The sequence below is a fragment of the Prinia subflava genome, chromosome 3 (assembly GCF_021018805.1).
Source record: "Prinia subflava isolate CZ2003 ecotype Zambia chromosome 3, Cam_Psub_1.2, whole genome shotgun sequence".
Classification (NCBI taxonomy): domain Eukaryota; kingdom Metazoa; phylum Chordata; class Aves; order Passeriformes; family Cisticolidae; genus Prinia; species Prinia subflava.
Genome location: NC_086249.1, coordinates 102,266,188 through 102,293,572, shown reverse-complemented (window position 1 = coordinate 102,293,572; position 27,385 = coordinate 102,266,188). Strand labels below are relative to the sequence as shown.

Sequence of the window (27,385 nt, the reverse complement as noted above, 5' to 3'; positions counted from 1 at the left end):
TAGTTCTGAAGGAGACTAATTTCTTGGCTTTTTATTTAGGCCATAATGACTGGATATAAGTTTAAATTACTTCTTTGCTTTTTGGAAAACTAGGCTGTCTATCCTCTTTTCCAAAAGAGCCAACACCTTTAGAGGTTGTCCATGTATTTTGAACTCTCTTCCTTTCTTGTGTGTTGATTTTTCCCTTGAGTATTTGCTATTTTGAAGAGGTGCATTTGGATAGTTCTCTAGACCACGTCCCTGGCCTGGTCCCACTTTCTCTTTGCAAGGCTGGGAAAGCACCTGGGGAAAGAACTGGATGACATTTGTTCCTTTCCCTCAGTTACCTGTGATGAAGAACACGGCTGAATTTGATGTCATGCATAATGTGCTTCATGCTGATTGTTTCTTCTGTACTTGGATTTAGTCTCGCAGATATTTTTCTGAAATGTGTTACTCAGATCTGCCAGCCACGCCTTCCAAGCACAGAACTCCAGTTTAAGTGTTTAGTGATTTAATTTTAGAAGTATAACAGTTCTTCCTCTTTTATTTGAAGGTACTTGAAAAATATGTTGAATTTGCCCATTTTCCTTCAGGATTTCAATTGCAAATATCACTGTATGATGTGATCCAGGCAACTGTTGTTTGGGTCTTATGAAAAACAACATTTGACATAACCTTAGACTGCAGGCTGGGAGATTTAGGATGGACTCAGTCATCTTTTTCCTTGGAAGAGCGCTTATCAACCTTACCCACACTGGCTCTGGATTGAGATTTGCCCAAGGTTTCCAATTCTGTGGGCAGATGATACTTACACAGGGTGACAGCAGAGCATGGAAACTTGGAATTGTTGTCTCCTGGAGGGGCTGTAGGAGAGGAAATCATCCAGATCAGGGGGTGGTGGCAGCATAGGGGATGTGTGTCCCTGGCAGCTGGAGCCCTTGGACACTTGCAGAGTGTCTGATGTCACCTGCATTTCTCAAACCAGAGGCAGCAATATCACCACAGGGCCCTTGCTCTGAGGAGCAGGGGAGGTAGCACAGGTATGGACTAAAGCTGGTGTAGAGAAGCAAAAATTAAACATTAAAAGTTCATTTCTTTGTAAGCTCAGTCCTGATGCTGATCAAATAGGACTCATTCTGCCACAGGCAAAATCCAAGTGGGGTGAGTCCTTCAGTTTATTTACACAGAGGTACAAGGAACGCATGTGTGTGTACACAAGCAAGAAATTTTATGTATTGAGTTTAATCCTCTTATGAATTTTCACTTTCTGGTTGTTTTCTCAAGAAAAAGTTGTTTCTTACTGGTTTATTACAGTAGGAAAATTGTTATATCCTACTAAATATATATTTTCAGGTCACAGTTGCTACTTTTGTGTGCATATATGAGAGACTGACTATTTTTTAAGTATGATTTGTCTCATTCAATTCATTTGCTCTGATCTCAGTTTTCTAGGTCTGTACATACAAAAATGATGTAGTTCTAATTAGTTAACTTTCACATAATATTTATTTAACCTCTGGTTTGAATAGAATTTTTAAATTAATTTACAAAAACTTCAAAATCAGTGGTTTTAGTTAGCTTTGCCCAAGGAATTAAAAGTATGAGTATGTATTAAAAAGGTTTAACAAGACATCTTTTGAACAAAATTCTCTTTGTAAGCAAGGGAAGTGTCCATCATTCAATGGATCGGAAACTGTCTCTGATGTCCTTTAGGGGTGAAGGATGACAGTCTAACACTGATTTTTAATTGTTGGTTGGAGGAAGAAAACAACACTTCCTTATCCCCTAGAAATGATCAGGTTGTTAAAATGAATTATGCAAACCAAAATAAAGACACAGTATTTTCTCTAGTCCTAGAAGAGGTGATTGCTGTGAAAAGCTACTTTTGTCCCGTTTTCAGGTTTTTTCCTGGTGACTAAATTCTATAGGACTTCTCAATGCAGTTTGCCTTAAACACAACCTGGCTTAACATGGCTTCAACATTCTTTTTGATTATTCTACTACTCATGCTAAGCCTAGGCCTCAGTAAGCACCTTTATAAAAGGAAATGCTTCAGAGTAACTGTGAGTTATTTTGAGGGCTGAATCAGGTTTCAAAATTAGGTGTGTTAGATTTCAGTCATATGTGTTTATTCAAAACAAAACTTTGGAGGAAACTGTGACAGAGTAGAGTAACACCAGTGGTTTTTTGGAGACCTTTAAAGGGGTTTTTTAGCCTGTTTTTGACTGATGAGAAAAGTGAGAATATCAAGGTCCCTTGCAGAATTTGAGCTGTCTGTGGCTTTTTATCCACTCTCCAAAGCACTTTATTTACTGTTTTACCAAGTGTGCAGCCAAGCTAACCTGGCACCTGTCTATCTCCAAGGGAGGTGGCCTCCCTTGTACTTTCCCATCTTTTGGTTGAAGCAGATTAACTGGCCAAAACAAACCAAATATCCCTAGTCCTGTGGAAAACCTGGTTGAGAAATCAAGTGCTGGGAAGACACAAAAGAAGGACTGCTCATTTTGGTGGCCTTTATCTGGGACAGTGCTGACCAGTGTTGTAGAACTGCCCTGCCTGCAGCAGTTGTGCCTGAGTGTAAACCTGATTAGTCAGTAAATCACAGTAATTGTGTTTTGTAGTCTCAGGGGTTAAGTAGTTGGAGAGATGTGATCTGAATATTGCAGAGAAATGGATTAATTCACAATATTGCCAAGATACTTTAAGGAAGTAACAGCTTAGATCTGTTCATTACAGGGAAAGGAATTCATTATGGGATGCCTGGTTAGAGGCTGTATTCCTGTGTATTTCCTTGAAGAGCATGTCCAGACATCAAGGTTAAGGTCATAACAGTGTTGTCATGTTCCAAACCGTTCAGTTCCTGGGACTTCAAAATAAAATCCACCAAGATGAAACCAGAACCTGGGGGTAGCATAGGTGCTGAGCTTAATTTGAACCTGGTCAGGTTGAGGTAACACACCATTCTGTGTACCATTAATCCAAAATTACTTTGCTTTCTGGTGAGGAAGGAACAGAATCCTTTATTAAATATTGAAATTAGAGATTTATTCTACAAAGATCTGTGTGGATGTGAGCTGTGAAACAACAGAACAGTTGCACCTGCAGGCAGAAGGAATGACCTGTCACAGCACGTAGCTTCATCTTGTAGCCAGGTATTGGAATAAAGGGTTTATCACAGGGAAAGTACAGGCACAGGGAAAGCCTGATGTCTGGCACCAGACACCCAAAAGGGTTTTAATCTATGCGAAGGAGTCGCCTTCACGACAAAAAAGGGAGAGGCGTGAGTCTCACTGGAAAACGTGACTGGAAAAGCTTTGTTCGCTCACTCCCTGCTCCCAGCAAATTGCCTGCCAGAGGATCATACACAGTGTGCATCATTCCTCTTATCTCCCAGCATGACTCACTGAGCCATACATAGCAGCACTTCTTTGGAGGAGATTTCTTACTCAGAGCAAGCTGGATGTGGAAACAAAGACTCGGCGTCAGACTGTTAATGGCATTTTTGCATTAGAATTCCTTGCGTGACACATAAAAATGTCTAAAAACAGCTTGACTAGCAGTGCCTGTCTATATTAAACAGGTATTGTCAGGCTAAAAATCCTCATTAGTTTCCTCCTGATTGGATGCTCTTATTTTCATATTATTTATATAGTTTTAGGCAACAAGAATATTTGTTGATTGCACTAGGAAATTATTGGGTATTTCAGTATTTGGATTGCTGGTAATGCAATGTAGCAGGTGGCTTTCAGAGCATGCCTTAGGCTTTTTTAATTCTGTTTGTTTCTCCCTTTTATTGCCTAATCATACCCCAAATTAATTCTCCGTAGCTTCTTTCTAGTCTCTTTTAGTTGTAAAGGAACTGATTGTGACATCCAAGTATGGCTTTTAATATTGATCCCTTCTAAGATCCTTCTGTCCTCCTTTTAGAAAAATTTGTTTTCTGGAATACCAACAGCATCATCCCTCCATATTGTGCATTAATTTAGTACCTTGTACTTCTTTTCTTGCCAAGAAAGGCCAGCCAAGGCTTTCTTCAAGGTTTCAGTACCTGCTGCTGGACCAGCCTCTGTCCTTATCCCCAGATGAACTCCAGCCTGAGGATCCTGAGCTGTGTTTTTCTGGTGCTGTTGCCAGCAGCACTTCTGTTCCCTGCTTGTTGCAGTTGTAGAGAACTGTGCTGTTTGTTTATGTTGCATGTTTGTTGACTCAGCTCCCAAGATTTTTAAGTCTGCACTGGAAAGCAAGGAGTTCTTTCCTGTGTTTTGTGATGTGGGTAATGTATTAACGAAGTTGTGTTAGTAAAGGAAATATTCCTGTGTTCTGTTACAGGTTTTGGGATTTGAAGTTGATACGGTGAACTCTGTCCAGTTTTCAAACCACACAGGTAAAATTTTACAGATACTCCTCCACAGTCACTGAACTCACTCAGCACGGGGCTCACCTCATCCCATAATAGTTGAGAGGACATTTGGTCTCACATTTTCACTCACATTTTCACAGTATAGGATGGAAATGTAATTTTCATGTTTTCATTCAAGTCTCTCAGAAGCCTGAATAAGGAATGTATGGCATTGATATGATGGACATGGTAATGTCCCCTTCTGCCCTTCAGAGTGTGATTTTCTTTTGTTAGGCAGTAATCTAATTAAATCAGATAGTGAAATAACACAAATACAGCCATTTACAGAGCCAGGCATGTGAATAAGGGAGTCTTCAAGATGGTTTTCTGTGAATTATGGCTCTGTAAGAGTCACTACCACATTACTAACCCAAACATCATCAGAATACTGATGTAGATGCAATGTTTCCTCACTATGTGCCCATCCAGGTACTATCAAGTATTCCAAAATCTCATTTTGGTGGGAAGAAGTGTGTTAATACATCTGGGTGTATTTTTATTCAAGCAGTAAGCCTGAATGCAATGCGCTCACCTAATACATTCAGACTTCCTAATATGTTAGTATTAGGAAGTGCTAAAGGAGTTTATTTTTTAAAAGAAAGCTGAAATTTATGTTTATTTTAGCAATACCTTTCACTCCAAGCTCCAAATGACTTGCTATTTTTGGATCACTGGAGACACGGGTGCTGTCTTGGTGGTGGCAGGTTGTTTGAGAGGAGAGCTACTCTAGATAAAGAAAATCCATAGGTGTCTTCAGAAAATAATCTGGGAGCAATTCTGGCTTTAACATCTTGGAAAAGAGCAAAAGTTGTTTCTGACTAAGAAAAAAGGCAAAAGTTGAGGTACTTTTCTAGTTTCTCTACAGGTGCAGCTCTATTAATAAACTACTAACTTTTGGAACAGAGATCAGATTCTTACTCTGTTGAACTTCGTGCAGCTTCCAAAAGGTTGTAAGGGAGGGAATTTAGTCTCACCTTGGGAAGAAAAAATTTATGTTTCAAAGGTGGCTTGAAAGCTACCTCTGCTTGTTGAGGAAAGGCATAAAAAGAGGTAATAATTAAACAGCAGAATGAGGCCTTTCGTGGTTTATGCAAAAATCTGCTTATTTTGCTTGTACCCTTTGCCACAGTACAAAGGTTCTCTTGTGTTTTTTAGAGATACTTAGGTGTGACTTCTGTTTATTTAAAGAATGTGTTTCGTTTTGGATTTTCTGTTGTTTAATTTCAATACCTGGGTAAAACTGTTGTAATCTTCCAGAAATTAAGCAATTTTTTCATGTCAGATTATTCGGTGCTTGAAACATGAGCACATGTTGTTTTTTGGCTTTCTGTTTCAAGATTAAATCAGCTTTATAGGGCACTGAAAGAGCTTAATAGAGGTTTTATTGACCATAAACTGAATGTGTCTGAAGGTGGGAAAATTACATTACCAAGAAGCTAACCAGGTTCTTGAAACAAAAAAGAGAAAATATTTTAAATTTGTTTTTAATGGTATCACAGCCAAGGAAAGGTTACCAGTGCTCCATTCAAGGTTTGGAAGACAGTGGAAGGAACAATAAATTGGTGATTCCTCCTGCCACAAGAAGACCAAAATGAGCATCCCAAACCCAAAAATATATCAAATATCACAAGTCTCTAAAATACTGGAACTACTCCTGATGTGTAGGAGTCACATTTTTTGTGGGTTTTTTCTTCATTTTCTTATTTTTATTATTATTTTTTTACCAAATCTGTTAAAAATCCCAGTTTGTCACACAACCTGATGGTTTTGGGAAGCAGAGCTTGTGTCTGGCACTATGCTGCAATGCACAGGCATTGTGTGCTGGGTGAAGGGGTGAAGGTAACTTGATTTTCCCATACAAACAAAACTTTACAAGAACTATTTCTGTCATCATCATCAAAGCTGGAGGATGAACTCTTCCTTTAAAATCTAGCTGTGAACTTTATTTTCTGAAAGAATGCCAGAGGAGCACAGGTGCAGGAATGTGTGGGGTTTTGGACATGGTGTACTTTCTTCCCTTCTTTCCCTGTTTTTGAATTTGGAATCAGCAGCAAATAAAATGCAGAGAGAATTTATGACTAACAGACTTCGGTGAATCATTACTGCTCTTTTTTTTTGCCCTGTCCACAAATTAGTAAGATACCACAGGCCTTTTTCTGCTGACTTCTGCTCACAAAATTCAGCTTCTTTAGTCTCTGATAATCATGAAATGTGGAAAATGTGCTTTGAATCAATGCCCCTGGGAGAACAGTTTGTCATGTTGCTTCGTGAGGAACTTCAGTGATTAGAGTGACTCACACTTGAGTGAGTGCTTCACATCGTGCATCATGCTTCACATACAAATGAAAGAAGCTGTCCTGCAGCCTATTAAGACTGTGCTCTTTATCCTGTATTAATATACTGTTTGCAGAGGCATCTCCTCATATGATGTGCAAAACCAGAAATCTAGATTTATTTTTAATTGTATGGTTGATCTTTTTGGGGGTACCTTTTTAATTCTTCAGTGATTTCCAGTTTGGTTTCCCATTGCTGGGTTAATTTTAAGCAATAATGTGCTTACTCTGCCAGCCAAATCCCACCTTTGAAACAGCTCTGGAATAAATAGCCTGGGCTTTTTTCTGTTACTTTTCCTTTTATTTTTGAGCACGTTTGACTTCCACTTAGTGTAGTAGGTGGTTGGGTTGGCTGGTAGGTCTAACACATGAGAAGTTACAATTATTATGCCTTGATGTGATTCTGCACAGTCTGCCCACCCAGGTGATTCATTCACCCCTGTGTGTGCAGGGCAGAAATAAAAGATCTCCTCTTGTGCCTGACACTGATAGCATTTTACTCCCACGCTGTGACCAGCTGTAAAAAATCCAGTGGGGAATTTGGTACTTCATTTCTGGTTTTGTTGAAGACCTCCTGGTAGATCCAGATGAGTCATGTGTTCAGACCAGGTTGTCTACTGGAGTTTGCAATGTGAATTTTGTGACACAGCTGGGCCCAGAATGCTTGTCCATCATGAGCCTGAAACACTACAGCTTTCTTCCTTTTTCCCATGTGAAATTCTTTGTTACTGGAGCCACTTGGAATAGTTTTGCAGGGAGCACCACAGGAGGAACTCAAACCTCAGAACAGAATGTTCTGGGTTGGAAAACAAAAGAATTTTAACATGGTTTGCTATACTAAAATGGTAGCTTATTTTTGTTTTGCTGTGTTGGTCAGTTGGGATTTTTTTTTCCTTCTGATATGCCTCATACTTTCATTTTCTTTCATCCTTGTTTTTGAAAGTCATTAAGAGGATTGTAAATACATTCCAAAGGAAAGAAAAAAGTAGAGGAAGGCAGATATGTAAATTCATCTTGGGTGAAGTGTTTTCTGTCTCTCTTGGTTGTGGGTTTGTTTTTTTTTCTTTTTTTTTTTCCTACAAATTAACCAAGACATTTTCTTGGAGACTGATGAATATGTTAATCATTTTAGTGGCATTGTGTCTTATTTGTTTATCATTACCTTATCTTCTAAAAGCAAATAGATAACATGTAATTGCAATGAAAGATCATAACATAGGCAGAAGGGCTATAAGGTTAAGTGTTTATGTTCATCTGTGTGTTTAAAATTAGTACAGATATGGGAGAGTATTGCAGTCTACGCCAAGTGGAGTTTTGAAGAGCTGTGCCATGATTTGCAGTGTTCTCTCTGCTCTCTCAGACCAGCACTGAAAGGAATAATTTGGTGGTTTTGTACCCAAAACAAGGAAGACTCAGCTTTCTTCCTTTTTGCCTTTCCCCTTTCAAGCAGTCCCTCTTCCTGGGACCCCATCCTCCAGTTTGTGAAACCCTTTTTGAATATGAGTAACTGGCTTCTTCTTCTGGCTTTCTGCTTTTTGGTGTTACATTCAGCCAGCAAAGTAGGATAAATTCAGGGTCACGGGATTTACCCCTTTTATTTGTCATGTTACATGAAATTACCCTGGGGAAAGGGCATAGTGGGCTCCCATCTTGCTGCCAGTTTTGATTTGATTATTATGTGAACATAATTTAGTTCCTAGTGACATCACAGTTCTCTGCAGCTCCAGTGAAGGCATGCCCTTTTTTTTAATGTCTCAATAGCTGGGGCTTCCCTGAGAGCATCCCTAGGGCTTTTGTTTTTAACTCTGGCCGTGGTGTAGTTAGAGTTTAGGTTGTGTTACATGTTGCCAGGTAATTAAAAGGATCCTCAAATTACCTGTGGAAGTCATTGCTGCAGAGTTCAGACAATGTCCTTCCCCCATCTGGGTGACTCCAGAGATAACTGGGCTGCTGTCTAAAGTTGGGGTTTGTGTTTATTTCTCTCCCTGAGTGGAGGATCAGTGTAACATGAACTGTGCACTGACCATTTAAGACAGCTTGACATAGGAAGGTGAACTTCTGGTTAAGCAGTGGATTTAGAGGGTCTGTGTAGGAATGGCTCCTGAAAGTATCCAGGTTGCCTGGGCAATCTATCATAGTTATTGTTATGGCCATGTGTAAGATAAACATCAGCATTTTTTGCCTTGATTCTGGGTGAAAAGTGCACCCTATTTGCTTGGTGGCCACAATGGAAGGACTCTGTTGTGTTCCTTTACTGTGTTTTCAGTGCTACAGAGGCTGGGGGAGAGGAGAGGGCAGATTATTTCTCTGTGATGCTTCAGATGTGACAGAACAAACATCTGCGTTTGTGTTAAATAAACCAAATACTGGATTTACATGCACTCAGGGGTTCTTCATACACTTGGGGCTGGGCCTGTGCCAAGGTGGGCAGTGAAACTACAGAAATCCCTTACTTTGTCCCCTTCTTCCCAGGGACTTTGTGCAAAGCTTTTTCCTGGGAGGGAGTGGTGGTGGCTGATGTGAGGCAGGCCCCCAGCCAGCTGGCAGCAAGTCGTGTTTCAGAGGCTTGGCCTTTGTCAGCTGAGGAGAGCAAAATGATCCATCTGCTCACCATATCGTGGGTGTATTTGCATTCATAAGAAGGAAAACTGAAAAATGTGCTTATCCCAGGCTCTAGACACCTTTTGGCAGTCACTCTAATAAGTCAGTTTAGAGTGATAATCAAAGCCAACAGTTTTCATCACAGAATTTTCTAACTGCAAAAGCAGAAGTTAAACAAAATACCATTGTCTTTACACAGAGGAGGTATGGGAGAAGATACCTCACTTAACCTTTCACTTCTCCTAATTCCAGTTAATAAAAAGATAAGCTTTTTAGCAAACTCTGAATTTATGGAGATTGAAAGAGTTAAATTGTGGATGTCTCATCTAATATCCTGGAGGAAGCCCCATTTTTACATGCAAAGGAGTGATTGGTGCCATCTAGATGGGCAGGCTTTGATGACAAGGTGCAAAGTGCATTTACATTTTTACATACGAATGTTTAGATTCTCTTAAGGGAGATACATTTTTTTTTCCCTTGGAATTGGCTGCCATAGACTTTAGTCCACTGTTTGCTGAAATCAGTTGAGTTTATCCCAAGTAACTTCCACCTTCCATCTACTGCTCTCAGCTGAGCATATTTGCTTGCAGTTCTTAGAAATCATTCAAGGATGAGAGTATATGGATCTTAACAGGTCTTTGTTTGTTGTAGTGTCTTTCTACTACTCATTTCCTCCTCCAGAGTCCTCAGCACTGAAGCTGTGCTATTTTTGGAAGAAAGTCTGTCAGGTGACACTGTACATTTAAAGAGCATCCATGGCAATGTTCAGCTGTGGTCACTGTGACATGCAGGTCCCAGTGGGTGCAGGCCTGTGTCCAGACAGATTTATAAGCCTGTTAAGATTTTCATCTAAGTGTCAATATTTCCTTTTATATATATAGAGAGAGAGAGTATAAAATAACAAAAATAGATTATACGGACACCCTCCTCCAGTAAAGTCTAAAACATGTTTTTCCTCCTCCACACAGGAAAGGGATAGTTGTAAAAGCTTCATGAGACATCTTTCAGGGGCTTGTGTGTGCTCAGCTTGATTTGCTAGTATAGAGACACTCTCAGAGTGCAGTGTAGGCACTCCAGCTCCTTTGGGAGGCTGAGGTGCCAAGGAGGAGTCGAGCACATAAACTGTTCTGCTGACAGCAGCTTTCATTCTGCAATGGCATTTCACGGGAGAGGAGCTGAAAATGCTTCCTGCTGCTGATATTTGATGTGATCCCTCCATGTGTATCATCTGTGTGATCTGAAACAGGAAATCCATCTCTTGAAAAATGACCTGGTGTTTGCTTTGCAGGCTATGCCCACTGGAAGGGGCAGGTGTTGAATTCGGATGAGCTTCATGAACTTTACGAAGGACTTAAGCTGAACAAGGTCAACCGGTACGATTATGTGCTCACAGGTGAGAAGAGCTGGTTCCCTGGAGGTCCCAGGAGATGGAAACAGGGGGAAAGAAATGCAAAGCATAGCCCTCCTTGTTGCAAACCAAGCAATAAAGTTTCACCTGTATGTTATAGTCTGAACTGGCTCGTGCTGTTGAATTTGGAACAGCCAGAGTTCTCCAGCTGGGAGGTTGTAACTGGGAAGGTAAATTGATCCCTTGTAAATTTTAATTTACAGACTTGTACAGGCCAGTCATGCACAGGCACACTTCATGTTTTGGGAGTGCCTCAGCTGGAACAATGGATGAGGAATGTCAGAGTATTATTTTTAAATTTATCAGGAAGGCATGAGTTTAACCCTTTCTCCCAAGTCTCTGTGGTACTGCAGTATGATTTTATAAACACTTGTCTGTCTTTGATTTTTTACTTGATCTTTAAAGCTTAGTGATTTGGGCAGTGAGCAAAATATGAGTAGAATTGGGTTTTGGTTTTGGCTGTCATGGATCTTGATTTTGTGCTCTTGTTACTGTGTAGGTCATCTCAGTGAATACAGTTCTGCAGTGTTTTCCTGTGCTTGTAATAAATGTTTATAAATACAGGCAAAGAGAACTTCTTGTAGAATACTTCACAGAAAAGAGAGATTCTACAAGAAGTTTTTATTAAAATTTTCTCCTCACCCAGTTCCTGCTTCTCAGAAGTAGGTTACTGCTCAGATTTCACCTCAGGAAGAGCTGTGCATCTGGTTTAGTTAACAGTATCAATTTCTTACAGCAGTGAACAGGGACTTTTTAAAGGTAAGCAGAAATACATCAGCAGATCTGACTGATTTTGTGGCTTCCACATGTAGGAAAGTTCCTTATACATAGGGAAAACTGGGAATTTTAAGTGCATAGATTACAATTTCAAAGCAGTTGTTCTGGCTTAAAGTGTGTAGCATGTCCAAAGAGTTATTGTCAGGGTTTTTTCAAGGAATATATCCAAAATAAAGGAGACTGAATAGCAAATAGATTGAACTAATGTTAAGAAATTAATTTTGGCGTAAATGGGTTCTTTGTTATTGAGAAATAGATAAACACCCTTTCTGTCCTAGAAGGAACTTACACAGAGGACATTTCCAGGAAGAGCACACTGTATTGTAGGAATTTTCAGGAGATGTTCGTGTGCAAAACATATAAATAATATTTGAGTATTCTTTTAGTTGAAATGTTCCTTTTTTTATTTCACTTCCAACTCTTGGAAAAGACCTCTACTCCTTTCCTATCACTAGCAAAATGGATGTAAGAGATTAAAAATGGTAGAAGGAAAATAGAAATCTTCAGTAAAGTGGAATTCCAGAGAAAAAGAAACTATTGATTAATAAAAGTCTTTTAAAATAGGATTTTTGTGTGTTGTTCAAGTTTGTTTTAAAATCTCATTTGCTGCAGCCATTTTCAGTATGAACAAAAAGAAGGCATGGGTAGAAAGAGCAGTAATTTCTGAATGTCTAATAACATTTCCTGTGTTCTACTCTTCAGCTGCACCATGGCTGAACTTACAATCCATTTTTTTTTTCATTCAGGGCCAAAAGTCAGGTTTTTCTCTTCAAACAGACATTCACTATAGTGCAGAACTACTTTGTACTTCAAACAACCTGGGTATGACTATTTAAACACTGAAAAACAATTTATCAGCAGGTGGCATTTGACTGTTAGTTATCTGATGACTGTAGATATCTCAGCTGAGATTAAAATTATTATCTTTAGGCCAGTTATACAAAGTAATACTCCATGTACTTTTGGCACTGTTAGTTACTTGTAGGTCTTTTTGTATTTGTTTCATTTACAGTAAGACACTCAAGGTAAGAGATAAATTGCAGTTCAGTGTAACTGTTTCAAACACCTCTGTCAATGATGTTAATCAAACTCAATATTATTTTCCAGCCACTCTGCCATCACAGGTCATTTAAAAAAAAAAATCTTTGCTTGACTCTTTTGACTGATTATCAGCATTTCATGGATAAAATCCAGCATTTGGGAAAAAAATCTTTCCCATTTTTCTGCAGCATCCAAAGTGATCAGTTTTTCAAGTTTAAAAAACAAAATGTCCAAAATCTACTTTTTAAATGTACTTTAAAATATTTTATTAGGGTGGACGTTTCCAAGGACATTGAAAGATGTTACCTTGCTAAAAATAATAGTATTAAATCACAGAATCACAAAATATGCGAGTTGGAAGCACAAATATCAAATTCAGGTCCTGGCCCTGCACATCTCCAAGAAATGAACTACAATAAATTAAAATTGAATTGTAATTCATAAATGTTGTAACTAAAGTTAATACATAATTATATAAATTAAGGAACATCTGTAAAATTTAAAAACAAATGATTGTGGTGCTAGCATTGTGGTTGGGGCCTTGAAATACAATAAAACTTATTTCCAGTTTATTTCACTGCTAAGTCTGAAAAATAGGAACTTCATTGGTATTTTGGAAGTTGCTCTAAAATTATCAAGGTTAAATCTCTATTGCATTAATGTGTTTGACTCTATCAGCATGAACACTATTAATGATAAAAAATTGCTTCAAGACAGAGTATGAGAAAAGCATATGAAAATTTAAAAAAAATCCTGTTTACTGCATTAAAAATAATACTGATCAAAATAGTGTTTTTATTAAAAGGAATGTTTTTTTCCTTCTAGCCTGACCTTTGTCTATGTACGTTCAAGCATTTTGAAGTTATATGAACCTTTCATATATAACATTCTTAGTAAATGGATTTTTAAGGTTATACTTGTAGTTCTGCAAGCACTGTCTGAATTTGTATTCCAACCTATTATTCCTGGATCAACTACTGAAATGCCGTTGTTCTAAAAATGCATTTATCCAAAGAATGAGAAGTATGCAGCATTCCTATCCAAAACTAAAAACAGCAAAAATGTTCATGAAATTGGACTTTAAAAGGGGTTTTTTCTTTTTTTTTTCTGAAAGGGTATACAAGAGACACATCATTTCTTGCCATGGTTGTGGATATTGTCCAGGAGTTGAAGCAGCAGAATCCTAACCTTGTGTATGGTAAGGATGTGTATTATAATCCTTTCTGCTTGCTCAGTGCTGATCATTTTCACATTTTAGGATGGAAACACTGTTGTGATGTTATGCAGCATTTCTGGTCTGTCTGGAGCCAGCTGGGCCTCCAGTGATGTTTCATTCCAGCTTCAGGTGTTGAGGGAGTTGGGTTTTTATCTCTCTGCTGCCTTTCAGTGTGTTTCTTGCATTATGCTGTCCAAAGGAGAGTGTGCCTTGAGGACTGGTTCTCTGTACCCAGGAAAAGATAAAAATCCCAGGCAGCAGCTGCTGCTGCTGGTTCTGAGGCTGTGCCTGCTGACAGATGAAGCCTCTCCTTGATTTCCAAGTCAGCCAAAGCAGGACAGGCTCTCCCTTGTTGCCCTGCCGTGGTTCCATGTAACATCCCAGGAATGTCCTCATTTGCCTCAGAAGTTTCATGATTTACCTTGAACTCCAGGGCTTGTTTGGCTCTGGTGCTTTCTAATATTCCCTAGGACCATCCAGAGAGCAAGAGGCTCCAGCTGTTGTCACTAATCTGTCACATCAGGCTTCAACCTGTGAGAAAAGATTTCTTCTCTTCCCTTCCTTCCTCTCCTGAGTGTTTCCAGAATTTTGAACATAAACCAGCACAGGCTTGAATTGAGCAAAGCTTTCAGAGTGACAGGGCACAGTCAGTGAGGATTTAGTGGGATAAAAAGCTGGGAATGATGGTCTGAGCTGTCATCTTCAGGCTCAGTAAACAGTGTGGCCAGGAAACATCTAGAATGACTGGCAGGATCTGCAGGGTGTTGTACCGAGCAGTGATACACGACTTAAAATTAACAAAGCATAGATCTTAATTAGCAAAATACAGCAGAGAAAATTTGTTTGGGTTTTGTTGCTTTTTAACCTTTATTTACACTATTGGATTGTTAAATTCTTCATAGCCTTGTGTGAAAGCTAAAGACTCTTTTGGAATATGAACAGAAAGAGACAACTCATTGTGTAGAACAGGAAGGAAGTGGTCAGGTGGTGAGATCACAGCAAGGCTTCTAAGATCCTTTATGTTTAATAAATAGATTATAACGTAAAGAAAATATTTTTAAAATGTAAAACAAATAACCCTCTTTTTACTCATAGAAACTTCCTGAAATACAGACATTGATTTGATATCTCTGGATTTGTGTTTCTTCTTGATCTTGCTTAAAGATCTTTTAATACAATGAACAATGTTCCTTTTTGTGGTGCAATGCTAGGCTGTTTCCATCCTCACTGAGGACACTTGGAATGTGTTGTTAGTACTGCTGGTGATTCAGAACCTGTGCCAAACATGTGTTAATATCATTACACCAAGTACTTTGGCATGCATTTTCTTATTGTTTCATTATAATACTTTCTTTATTTAATATACACACAGCATTTGGTGTGTACATTTGGCATGTATTTTTTTGCACTAAAGTAAAAATAGGACTCATTTCAGAGCTATTATCTTTCCTCATGCTTCTCCCCTCCATACTACCATTCCAGACAAGTTTTTTTTTACATTACCTACTCTTTCAAAATTGGCAGGCACCAGATACAAATTTCAGTGTGCTGCAAGAGCTGTGAGAGTATGTAAGCTTTGAGGTGCTCAGTGCTATTCTGTAGCCACTACTGTAACCTAAAACTTTTCCCTCCCACCCTGGTCTTTTCAACTGTACCCTATTTCTAAACCTAAATTTCTTTACAGTGTGTGATCCGGTGATGGGTGACAAGTGGAATGGAGAAGGCTCTATGGTGAGTACTCTTCTGTTTGAATTCTCTGTGTAGTGCATCTTTGTTATATAAAGATATATAAAGATTTATTATTTTTTAAACAACAAAACAAAGGTGCTTTACCTAAAGTGTGGCTCTGGATCCCAGCATCAAATAAGTTTGTACTTAAATTGATTTTGAATCTTGGTTTTGAATGAGATTGGTATCTGGAAAGAGTGGCAGCTGCCCAGCCCTGGGATGATTTCTGGCTCTCTCCTGAGACAATAGAGGGTATACAGACCCTGTACACAGAAAAATATCCCCCTGCTCCCCATCCTTGTCCCTCTGGAGTTCTGTCATCGTCTGTCAAGAGCTGTGTTCTGGCTGCTAGCCTGGCTGCCATTGTCACTCATCCTGGGAATTGACACAGCCCTGGAACCTAAATGAAGATGACTTATTGAAATAAGTGGGGTCTGACAGCTCTTGGGCACTGGGCTGTGGTCAGTGACAGAAAGGTCCCGTGTGCCAATACCAGGCTGCACTCTGACAAAAAAACCATTCATTTTTGATCAGAAATTTTTGAACAAGATAGTTTGGTTTGGAGGTAAGGACATGAGTGAGCTGGGACACTGTATATCCTCATGCTGCTGTGTCTCCTTGGAGAGAGAGAGAGAACTTGAAAGTTCTTCACCCAGGCATCATTTCCTTTTAATGCTGCCAGTTTAGGTCCATCTGCTTAAAAATGGTTCTTCCCATCACCTCCAGGGAAGAAAGGGCTCTGGGGGACAGTGTCCCCAGCTGGAGGATGCTCTGCCACTGCAGGTGCAGAGCTTGGAGCTGTCACGTCACTCAGTGGCAGCAGGAGTGGTGGCTGGGGGAAGGAGAGTTGCACTCCCGCATCTCAGACACTGCTGACAACTTCTGACATTGTTTTTATTCCCCAGTATGTGCCCAAGGATCTCCTGCCAGTCTACAGGGACAAAGTCGTACCTGTTGCAGATATAATCACTCCTAACCAGTTTGAAGCTGAGTAAGTGTTTATTTCCTTTCTAGCCAAATAACCATGTGGGAAAAAAGCAGGAAAGACTAAATGATACCCCTTAATTGTATTTGTCTCAATAGAGTTCTTTATTGTATGTATGTGTTTGGTTTTGGGTTTTAGCTGTTAGTTTCAAGTGGTGAGTTTCAGATAACCTCAACTGCTGCATTGGTAGAAACCAATAAAAAATCCAGGAGTTATGTGAGGAAAAGATTCTTTATGTTTTCTCCAGTGTCTCATTTTCATGATTATTCCTTGCTATCACCAGAGGCCTGTTTCTAGGACAGGTTAAAAAAGTACCTTCCTCATCTTTACCCATTACTATGAAAACTTTTATTATGTGCCAGAATATCAGAACTGAAATAGTCTGGTTCAACCCCCCCACCCCCAAAATCAGATTCAGAAATACCACCATGGCAACTTCTCACAGGAGCTAAGAATTTAAATGCCTCCTGCCTGTCCTTCTGCACATCTGTGGCTCTTAGGTCAGGAGATAATCTGTGGTGGTGCTGCACAGGCTGTGTCCCCTTGAGAGGAGGGAGCTGCTACGTGGGAGAGGGAGAGAACACACTTGTGAGGGGATTTTTGTGATGCAGGGGTCTCTGGAGGATGCAAGGTGTGAGTGCACTCCAGCAGCACTGCGTGTCTGCACAGAGCCTTTAAACACAGAGGGCTGCTCCAGCAGACCCTGCAGTGCAGATGGGTTTGGCCTGCTTGGTGCAGTCCCAGCTTTCCTCCTTTGAAAGGGCAGACACACAGTCACTGCCTGGAGAACTCTTCCTCTTTTAAGGTTTCTGTTTCATTCTCAGGTTACTCACAGGCAGGAAGATTTACACGGAAAAAGATGCACTGGAGGTAAGTAGGCAAAGGGTGGGATGGGTGACCTCTCTTTCTGCATTCCTGCCTGCAGTGCTGCAGTTTGCCTTCAGCCTTGGAGTCACTTTGGCCTCTGTCCTTTCCATGTGTTTATCATTGAAGCTTGGACACTTCAGGCACAAAAGATTTCCTGTGTTAGTGTCAGAATTCCAAAGAAACTTCCCCAAAGAGCTCCAGATAAAGGGATTGCAGTGGTAATGAGTGTGTCTCCCTGAACTTGCTTTCTGCAGGGCAGCAGGAGTGGCAGCAGCACACGTGGCAAATACCCAGACACTGCCAGCTCTGTGGATATTATTTGGTTGGAGTGAAAACCCCAGGGGACCCCAGGTGTTAGGAACCTGTCTGGGGCTCTGCTGTCCATATTCAGCAATGCTGAGTGTGAGAACAGCTTTTCCTCCTTCTCCCAGATAAATCCACAGCATTGACAGCTGCTGTCATGGCCATATAGAGCTGATAGATGGCCTGCAAATATATTGCATCGAGGTGTAAAGATTTGCCCTTTCACACAAAGTGAAGAAAATAAAAAGCTGTAGGCCTTGGTGGTGAAGGACAAAATAGAAATACGGTTTTATTGATGTCTTGAGAAGGGCTGAGCTCTTTGTTTTGTTGGCTAGTCAACTGCTTTCATAATGGACTGATGTTATTCCCTCCAGTTTGGCTTTGAACTTCAAAAGAACACAAAATCTTTAAACAAGCAGCAGCTGCAGTGGCACCCTGGAGAGTAGCTGGGGGTCTGTCAGCCCAAATATTTGTTGGTTTTTTGCTGTAGCAACATCAAACAACATGGGTTGGTCACCATCCCTTCACAGCAGGAAGCAGCTGCATCTCTTTGAAGAGATTTCCACTGCCCCCAGTTTTACATTACCCCACTGTGCTGGGTGAGGGTGGTGAGCTGTGCTTCACACCAGTGACTGCAATCTGCAACTCAGTTCTTCTGTTCTCGTCCTCACCAGTGGAACCAGTCTTGAGAAGAACATCATTAGCTGAGCAGCCATTAGTTTTAAATTTGCATATTTCAACTGCAAACATGAGTTGCATGTGCTAAACAGTTTTGCCAGTTAGTCTTCTGCCTGATTCTTGCCATAGCTCTGATTTGTGATGGGCTTAAAAAAATCTCTGCCAAAGAGACGGAATTACATGTAGAAATAGAAACATTTTTAGAGCAGTTATTTGCAGGATATATATTTTAATTTCTGTCTTTCTAGCTGCATGCCATATATGGGTCTGAGTAACAATCCATGCTGAAATTTGTCCCCTTTAAAGGTGGCAGGAATTCTGGCACTGATTTCCATGATTTCATGCCTGGTTTCCTTTCCTTAACAAGACTTGTGATGACAGTAGTGACTTCTAACATAAAATTAGGTATGATGTAATATTAACATAGAAAGGACTAAGTCCTACAACTAGAAATAGTGGAGATTAGGATCCTGGTGAATTGCGACTGAGAAATGAAATTTACTTTAATATTACTGCACAGACTGATTGTGTCAGTGTATGCTGGGGGTTTTACTGCTTCTTCAAAACCCAGCCGATATCTGTGCAAAGAGGTCTGACAGCTGAAGAAACTTGGAGGCTTAGACAAGAAAGAAAAGCAATAAAGTATTAAAAATAGCAGAAATAAATCCTTATCATTCAGCTGCTCATGAGTCATAGCTAGCCTGAGAGGGGTTTTAGTTCAACTGTTCTGGGAGAATTAATATTTTATCCATGTTTTATACTAAACTCATTATTGAAGTCATTCTTTTTGCTGTGAAATCAAAATCACTTCTGTCTGTAACAACCAATTGTGATGTCAGAGGTAGAGTATTAATGAGTTTAAGTGAGGAACACAGAGTGGAAATACATCTGCAAAGGTACATAATTTATAGCTGTAGTTTGGGGTTGAAACAGAATGAGAAAAGATTGAGATAGACACACTTGTGCCTGTGATTTAGGTTTTTTAATTTTTGGTAACTCTAAAAGTAGTAGCTAAATAAGATTTCATAACCTGGAGTTGTTGGCTTTCTAGTAAAAGCTTCAAGATGCCAGCTCAGGTACACATGTTTGTATATTTATTCTCTTATTCTTTTGATAATATGTTCTGAAAACATGATGCAGGCAAAAATTCTAATCACAGCTGAAACAGAGTATTCTTTCCAGAGAAGCATCCAAAGATAACACAAACAGAAATGCTTGTATATTTTAACAAGTGTGTTCATTTAAATGTGAATGTTTTGATTCCCCTATTTCAAAGTAATGCCCCTAATTCAAATGGATTATTTGAACAGAGGCTGTTTTTTCCTCTTTGCAAAAGATGCCAAAATAAGGGGTTTGTTAAAAATCCTCAGTACTATGAATGAAAGTTTAATCAACACATATTTGCATTCACTTATTCTGCCTTTTTGCATGCTGAAAGGTCATGGATATGCTCCATGCCATGGGACCAGAGACTGTGGTGATCACAAGCTCAGATCTACAGGCGCCTCTAGGAAACGACTACCTGATTGCTCTGGGAAGCCACAGAAAAAGTAAGTCAGGAGCTCCTTCCTTTCCTGTGCTCTCTTCTGAACTGTCTGTGCTTGCAGTTACTCCTTGAAGGAGTTGTTTCATCAGGCCCATCCGTAGTGCATGGAAGGAGCACAGATTCCTAAGTGAGCACCTTGTCCTGCAGTAATATCAGGAGTGGTGAGACTGGGGCTGCTCCATGAGGAAAGAAAGAGCTGAGTGTGATCACAGCACAGGCAGGATTCTGTCCCCACCCTCTGGGCACAGACCCCCAGGACCTGAGTAAGGTGAGCAGCACAGGGGGGTGGGGGCAGACAGGCCCCAGTGACAGTCCAGAGTTAGGGACACAAGCCAGCTTTGAGATTAATCTGGAAAATTCAGTAAGTATATCAGGACAGCAGGGCTGTACACAGGAATATCTGGACCATGTCTCAGGCAGGGATGCTTGTGCCCAGGCCTGAGCTTCTGTGCAGCTCCTGGGCAGAGGAGGAGGATGTCCTGGGCCAGGTTTATTGGGACTCTTACAGCCCCTGGTAGTGACTCTGGTAGTTAGGATACAAAACAGGAACTTGAGTATTTGAATGCATTTCTGAAGAGCCACACTGTCCTGTTAGCAGATTGTTCCTCCCTTGATAGGTTATAAAATACCCTTCTGCTTCTTCTCTAGATCCCCTTCTGTACTGTCACCAGGGTTCACTGTGCCTTCAGACTGTCACACAGTGTTTCCACCTGAGAAAGGCACAGTTATGAGGGATTAAAAATGAAGGTGGTAGCTCCCTCCTCCCTCTTGTACAGTATGGAAGTTGTAAATGCTGTCCCAAGCTGGGCAAATTTTGGAAGGTTGTGCCTTTTAAAAGAGCTGGTACAAAGTTTACAATACTCCTTTATGTTCCAAACAGCAAAGCAATTCAAATCTGATGATGACTTTTAAGAAGATTTCTTTTTAAATTCTAGTGATTGCTATTGTATTTATTATCTAGTGATTGCTATTAGTTGCTGGGTGTGTCACTTAACTGTGGATCTGTGTTGCAGCTAAAGCAGATGGTACCAGGATAACACAAAGAATTCGAGTGGAGTCTCCTAAAGTGGATGCTGTCTTTGTTGGAACAGGAGACTTGTTTGCTGCTATGCTTCTGGCATGGACACACAAGCACCCAAACAATTTGAAGGTGGGGGAGAAGTTACTATGCTCTCTGCAAGTTTGGACCTTGTTTCTCTTGAGTTTTTTTTAAACTTCTAATCTGTGACATTATTTAAATACTGTCTTCTGTTCTGGCTTTTTCTTTTCCCTGACCTCAGAGAAAAAGCCAGAGGATTTCCCTTTTGCCAAAAGGGGCATTAAACAGTCATATTTCAGTTAGATTGAGTTTGTAATTTTGCCAAATAAGATGTTCTTTCTAGTGAGACAGACTGCATACATGCTTATGATTACATTTGTTATCTTCATAATAAGCACTGAAAATAATTTCTCAAATCCATTTTTCTGTTTCTTTCCCTTAAGGACATAGAGTCCTCGATACAGTTATGATTTCTAATACATGTTTGGGGAGAATTAAGTCAAAACCATTTTTTTCCTAAACTCTGTATTGCACAGTAGTCATCATGTTTGTTTTGTCAGTCATGTTTTCCTCTTAATAGCAGTGTTTTTCAAATAATGTTGATTAATATTAAGTAATATTAAAGTAGGAAGGTGAAGTTTTACTAAACCCTGAATATGTTGTGTTGATGCAGGTGGCATGTGAAAAGACTGTGTCAGCCATGCAGCATGTTCTGCAAAGGACCATCAAGAGTGCAAAAGGTAAATTCATCCAGACCTCGTTCCCCTGTTCTGTCTGGATTGGCATCACAAGAAATATTCAAGAAGCTTTCTGGGTTTCCTGATTAAAGGCATCCCCTCGCTGCAGAAGCAGGCAGAGAAATTACAGCATGAGAGCTTGGTAGTTCTGTCTGCATGTTCCTGCTGTGTCCTGCAGGCTCATTTTTTGACGAGAGCCGACTGCAGATGTCACTGTTTAGCTTGTGGTGGGTGCCAGTCGTGCTGACTGTGCCTGACTCAGCTCTGCAAAACCTGCACAACGTGAGGAGAGCCTGAGTTTGGTGTGCCAGGGAGCTCCTGCTTCAGTGTGGCTCACCCACTGTCCCTCTGAGTGTGTGTTAAGCACTGAGAAGAGTTTATCAACCAGTAATAGTTTCTTTGCTGTGTTGGCCCATGAGAGGAGCAGATTTTTTCAGCTTCTCTCCTCTTGGAGTTCCCATCATTCAGTTCTTAAGGAAATCTGTGGGTTCTCTGAGCACGTCTGTGTGACTTCCTAATTAACAGCAGAGCTGTGTTTCCTTCCTAGAGAGAGGTGTGGAGCAGTGGTGATAAGAAATCACAGTGCTGACCTGGATTTTCAACCTTGGAAGCTTTTAGCAGGGAGCAGTAAGGGAAAACGGGGAAGGGAGGAAGGTAGAGAAAATCCTGGGGTAACAGAACGATGTAACTTGTTTCTTTTTATACTGCTGTTTTTAATGACATTCTGGTGTCATCTTTTTAGTGCAAGCTGGAGAAGGAAACAAACCAAACTCAGCCCAGCTGGAACTGAGAATGGTCCAAAGCAAAAAGGACATAGAAAACCCAGAGATCATAGTGAAAGCCACCGTGTTATAAAGGCTCCACGTCTCCAATAACGCACAATGTATCGATGTCCTCATTTCTTTCCTGTAAATTGTAATATTTGCCTTAGATCTGTGACAGAAACCTGACTTTCATGAAATAGTGCCCAGCATAGGCAGATATCCACTCTCAAACATATGTGCTGGCCTTGCTCAGTTTTAAAAACAGAACAGTTAGTGTGCATTGAAGCATATTCCCAGGTATCCCAATGTCTGTCAGATTCACTTAGTCTGTGTGATTACCCAGGGCAAGAGAGCAATGTTCCTGCCTTGCCAAAGACTGTAGATGTGAATTTGCTAATGGAATGCTTGACTGACTGGAAAATGTATTTCAAGATGGCATCTAGTGCCAATGGAGCTGGCTCCATGCTCCCTTTTCCTGGAGGTACCTGGTTACCTACTCTGGTATTCAGTATCTCAGCTGCTATGAAACTAAGCAGGGTTAAAGCTACACACACAGTTCTGGGTGTGTGTAGGAGTACTTTGAAGATGTGTGGCATGTTCAGTACTCTGAAGTGACCTTGAGGTGTCATTCACGTTGCTGATCTCTGCTCCTGTTTCTTATCCATGAGCAGCTGCTCACTTTCAGTTGTCACAGGTTCTGGCTGCTTATTTCTCACGTCCATGGGTGCCCACGTGATTTTCCTCCAAAAGCTGCTCCAGAAACATCTTCATTAACAAGATCATGCCTTTATTCAGTAGCACTGGTTACAGGTGTGGCCTCTGAGGCCAGGCTTGATTCTCTTAACTGAAGGCAAAAGAGAAAGCTCTTAACCTGAAATCTGGCTGCCTTGGTTTGTTCATCGTGGGTGGATGTAGCTACAAACTACACGGGCACTTCACTTAACATTAGTGAGAACTGCTGGCAGCCTTAGCAGTGAAGCAATGTGGGAAAAGTAGTATTTTTGGTTTAGTAAATCTGGTCAGTTACACGTGTTTACCAAATGCAGTGAAACAGAAAAATTAACTTGTTCATATTGTCTCTGCAAGCAATACCTATTAGAGATTACAGAAATACATTATTATTATTATTACTGTTGTTATTAATGCACAATTCTGCTTGATAAGGCTTCAAAATGGGATTTTTAATCATTTCAGTGTCCTGTGGATCACAGCCACATACTAAAGCAGCAGGGCAGGTCTGCTGACAGGGATTGGCCACCCACACTTCCATAGGATTTCTGTATAGGATCCATGTTCTTGCTTGTCCCAAGATAAAGTCTACTGTGATGTTAAATCCAGATCCAGCTGATGAGCTTTACTTGTCTCAGACTGCATAAGGGGATGGAAATTGCATTTCTGATTGATTTCCTCTCCTGCATTTGGCATTGAAAGTGAAAAAAAATCCTGTTACTTGAGAATTTCAGAGGAAAAAAATCAGCAGGAATTTATCTACAAAACGTGACTCTACTGCCACAGCTTTTAGTAACCACTGTCATGAAATGACTTTCTGGGAATAATAAATTTGGTGTTGTGAACAGTTGCTAAAATTAGCAGTCAGTAACAGAGATATGAGCTCATGGCTGATACTCAACCTGTAAAAAGATGTGAACTACCTTGACAGTGTGTACAGGTGTCTGATGGGAAGCAGTGAAGAGGGAACCAGACTCTTCTCAGTGGTGCCCAGGGAAGTGATAAATAAACAGTAGCACAAATTGAAATACAGGAAAATCCATTTAAACATTAGAAAAAGATAATTCACTGAGAAAGTGATGAAACCCTGGCACAGGATGCCCAGAGAGGTTGTGGAGTCTCCATTCTTGGAGACACTCAGATGCTGACTGAACATGGCCCTGAGCAACCTGCTGTACTTGGCCCATCTTGCTCAGAGGTTGGACCAGAGGATCTCCAGAGGTCCCTCCTGAACTTCCCTGCCTGTACAGGCAATGGTCAATGTCCTTTTAGTAAATGTGAGAAGGCACAATTTATTTTGTCATTAGAATAAACAGACTTCCCAAGAGGACTGAGAGAAAGGCAAGGGCTGTTTTCTCTGAAATAAAGAAGCTTGGAATTTGGGAAGCTTGGAGCTATCTTGCAAACAAGGTTGTAATTGTGAACTATGGTGAGCCATGATCTTAACATAAAAGACAAAGTGATATGTTTCTTGGAGCAGTTTATACCTGTCAGCTGTAATAATTTCCCACTTCTTCAGAGAATGGATCCATTCAGTAATTCACACCTTCCTTAGAATCTGTGACATATCCATGTTAAAAAAAGAAAGAAAAAAAAAGAATATTCATACTAAAGTGTTTAATTTGCAAAAGTTCTTATTTCAGTAGGAACTGAAATCCTGTAGCTGGATCCTGTAGTAATGGGCTGCTGGCTTCATCTGCTTGAGTCCCTGAGGGTTGCTCATGTGATACCTGTTTTAAACTCCCACTGACCCGATCTAGATTAGGTCAGGTGTATGTCTTCAGTGAAGAATTGGGCTTAACATCTCTTGCCAGGAACAAACATCAGAAATTATCTGTAAATATATTCTGTAGCTAATGTTTTGTAACCGCAGCAGGCTAACAGGTATTTTTGAATGTCAAGGTACACATTTTTATTTGTTTAGAGTTACACAAAGCTCATGTGCAGAACAAAATTCAGAGACTCAGCACAGTCCTGTCAAATATTTCATTCGCTCCTCCTGCATATAATAGCTGCATCTTTTCTGCTGTCTGTCTGATGCAGCTGTAGTGTCTGTGTCAGACAGTGCCCTCTGTTTATTTAGGGGCTTGGAGGAGACTGACCAGTCTGATTCACTTGCACACCTTTAGTTAAAGATAAAAGGTTACTCTAAACTAGCTTAGGTCCTAACTGATGACAGGAGAACAAGCACTTTAGCCCAGAGAGTTCTGTGATAAGGGATGATCTCCCCAGGCCATCCTGAGAGCATGAAAGGTGTAACCCAGCAGTCCAGCACTCACCAGCAGGGACTGGTGGCTTCACTGCCACCAGGCTTCTCATGCTGCAGCACCTGGAGGCATGGGAGAGGTGAACACCTTGTGTCCACTCCGCTTCCCTAACATTCTTTCTTCATTCTGGAATTAATTTGTGTGGGATCCCCTTCTCCTGCAGTGATTTGCAGTGCCTGTGGCCACTGCTCAAGTCCACCCACTCGTTTTTGGAGCCACCTGTGTAGGAGAGACCAAAAGTTGTTTACAAACCATCTACTCTGGGCCTGGATTAGTCTCTACATGCTGAGAATTGAAACGTGCATAAAGACATTGTGCTAAAAGCAGTGCTATTCACGCTCAATAGAAACACTTCAGAAACCTGCAGTATGAATTGTTAATGTTTATGTGCTGATTTTTATCTCAAGTGGGGAGAAATCTATAATCCATGTGTTATACAAAAGGATTGGAGGACCAAGGTTTCCAGCTACTCATACTGCCTTTTGAGTATCTTAACTATGTCTTGATTGGATGGTGTTAATTTTTTTGTCTAAGACTGTTATGGTGATTGTATTGATTAATTTTATTTTAAAATATGTGGCAAGGAAGATTGTAATAAAAGTATCTACGTTTATTATACTGTGCACACACCAATTGTTAGATCCTATTTTTAAATATGTTAATCATTTCAGAATTAAACAGCACAAGAATGGTTTGATAGTCTTGCTGAATAAAGTGGATGTAATTAAATGTTTCCTTAGTTATGTCCTAGGATAGAGAAAGGGTAGTTAATGGAAGAGAGCACATTTGTGCCCTGTAATCATCTTACTGTAAATATGGATGTGGAAGTAACATCCTTGTTGTCCTAATTTTTATTTTTTAAGGATATTTCATGGGAAGAAAATTGCTGGCATTCTGCACCATTTCCTTGCATTCCTCTTTCTTGTAAGTGTAGGACCTCATGGTGTAGTGCTCTTTTTTCCTGTAAACGAGGTGAGAAGAGGGGCTTAGAATAAGAACTATAACTCATTTAGAGATCTCTTTCTTGTACAGCATTTAACTGCACTCCAGTCACTGAATTTTTACCTTCACTGTGCAGGGTAGAACACACAGGGCAGTGGAGTGGGAAACAAATGTTCCTGGTGTGGGAACAAGAGCTTCTGCCAGCACTCAGCAGTGCCCCTGCCAGTGTGGTGCTTTGCAGGAGGAGGAGAGCAGGGATCCAGGTTAAGGAAGCAGAAAGTGCTGTGACATTACACTCGTGTCCACTGGAGAGGTTTGGTTTCTATTTATACTAAAGAAAAACACCTCTCCCAAGTAAAGGTCTTTGCCCAGTTAAAGAATGCTTTTAAAAGCTGAGACACATTACAAATTTTGATCAGCCTGGTACAAATATTTCTTCATAAAGGGATACACATCCCTTTTACATCCCCTTGCTGGTTTATTGACTGTAGTTGTTCCACTCCTGTTTAGAATCCCAGGATTAGATATCAGAGAGCTGTTCTTCCTGAAAGCAGCATGTTCCTCATGTTCCTGGTAAGTGGGAGCCTGCTGAGCAGTTCTGTAGCTTTCTAAAACTTGTCCATTAAAGACATTTGTCAGCCGTGGAAACCAAGCTTCGAGATGTTCAATCACACCCCAAAATAGCTCTTTCAAATAAATGAAAACTCTTGAAAGTGCATTATTGTCAATAAACAAGTAAACCAGTGAGTTCACACATGCAGGAGCAGATTTCAGGTAAATCCCCAAGGTTCAGTCAGCCACTGGGGGAGTGTGCCCTGAGCCAAGGGCTGCTGCTGTCAGCACTGCTTCAGGAGAGACCCAGCTGGTTCTCACCATTTCCCAGAAGGAAATGCCACATGTGGTGTGGCATTCAACAGCCAGGGAAAACTCCCACGTGCTTCACCAGGAAAGCAGTGGCAGGTGACAGCCCCAGTGCCACCAGTTTGGTGCTTTTACTGCTCTAGCAGCAGAGGACCTCGAGGCAGATAGGGTGCTGCTAAATG

The 27,385-nt window shown here is 40.5% G+C and overlaps 1 protein-coding gene across 1 annotated transcript in view; it reads left to right on the top strand.

Moving 5' to 3' along the window:
* Positions 1–26,129, top strand: part of PDXK (pyridoxal kinase) — a 40,625-nt gene extending 14,496 nt beyond the window's left edge. Inside the window, exons 2-11 of the mRNA XM_063393098.1 lie at positions 4,312–4,366; positions 10,604–10,708; positions 13,656–13,739; positions 15,442–15,488; positions 16,391–16,476; positions 17,295–17,340; positions 19,757–19,868; positions 20,878–21,014; positions 21,577–21,643; positions 22,383–26,129. Of these exons, the coding sequence (XP_063249168.1) occupies positions 4,312–4,366; positions 10,604–10,708; positions 13,656–13,739; positions 15,442–15,488; positions 16,391–16,476; positions 17,295–17,340; positions 19,757–19,868; positions 20,878–21,014; positions 21,577–21,643; positions 22,383–22,495 (852 nt within the window). The 3' untranslated portion in view covers positions 22,496–26,129. The remainder of the gene's footprint in view (positions 1–4,311; positions 4,367–10,603; positions 10,709–13,655; positions 13,740–15,441; positions 15,489–16,390; positions 16,477–17,294; positions 17,341–19,756; positions 19,869–20,877; positions 21,015–21,576; positions 21,644–22,382) is intronic.
* The last annotated feature ends 1,256 nt before the right edge of the window (positions 26,130–27,385 follow it).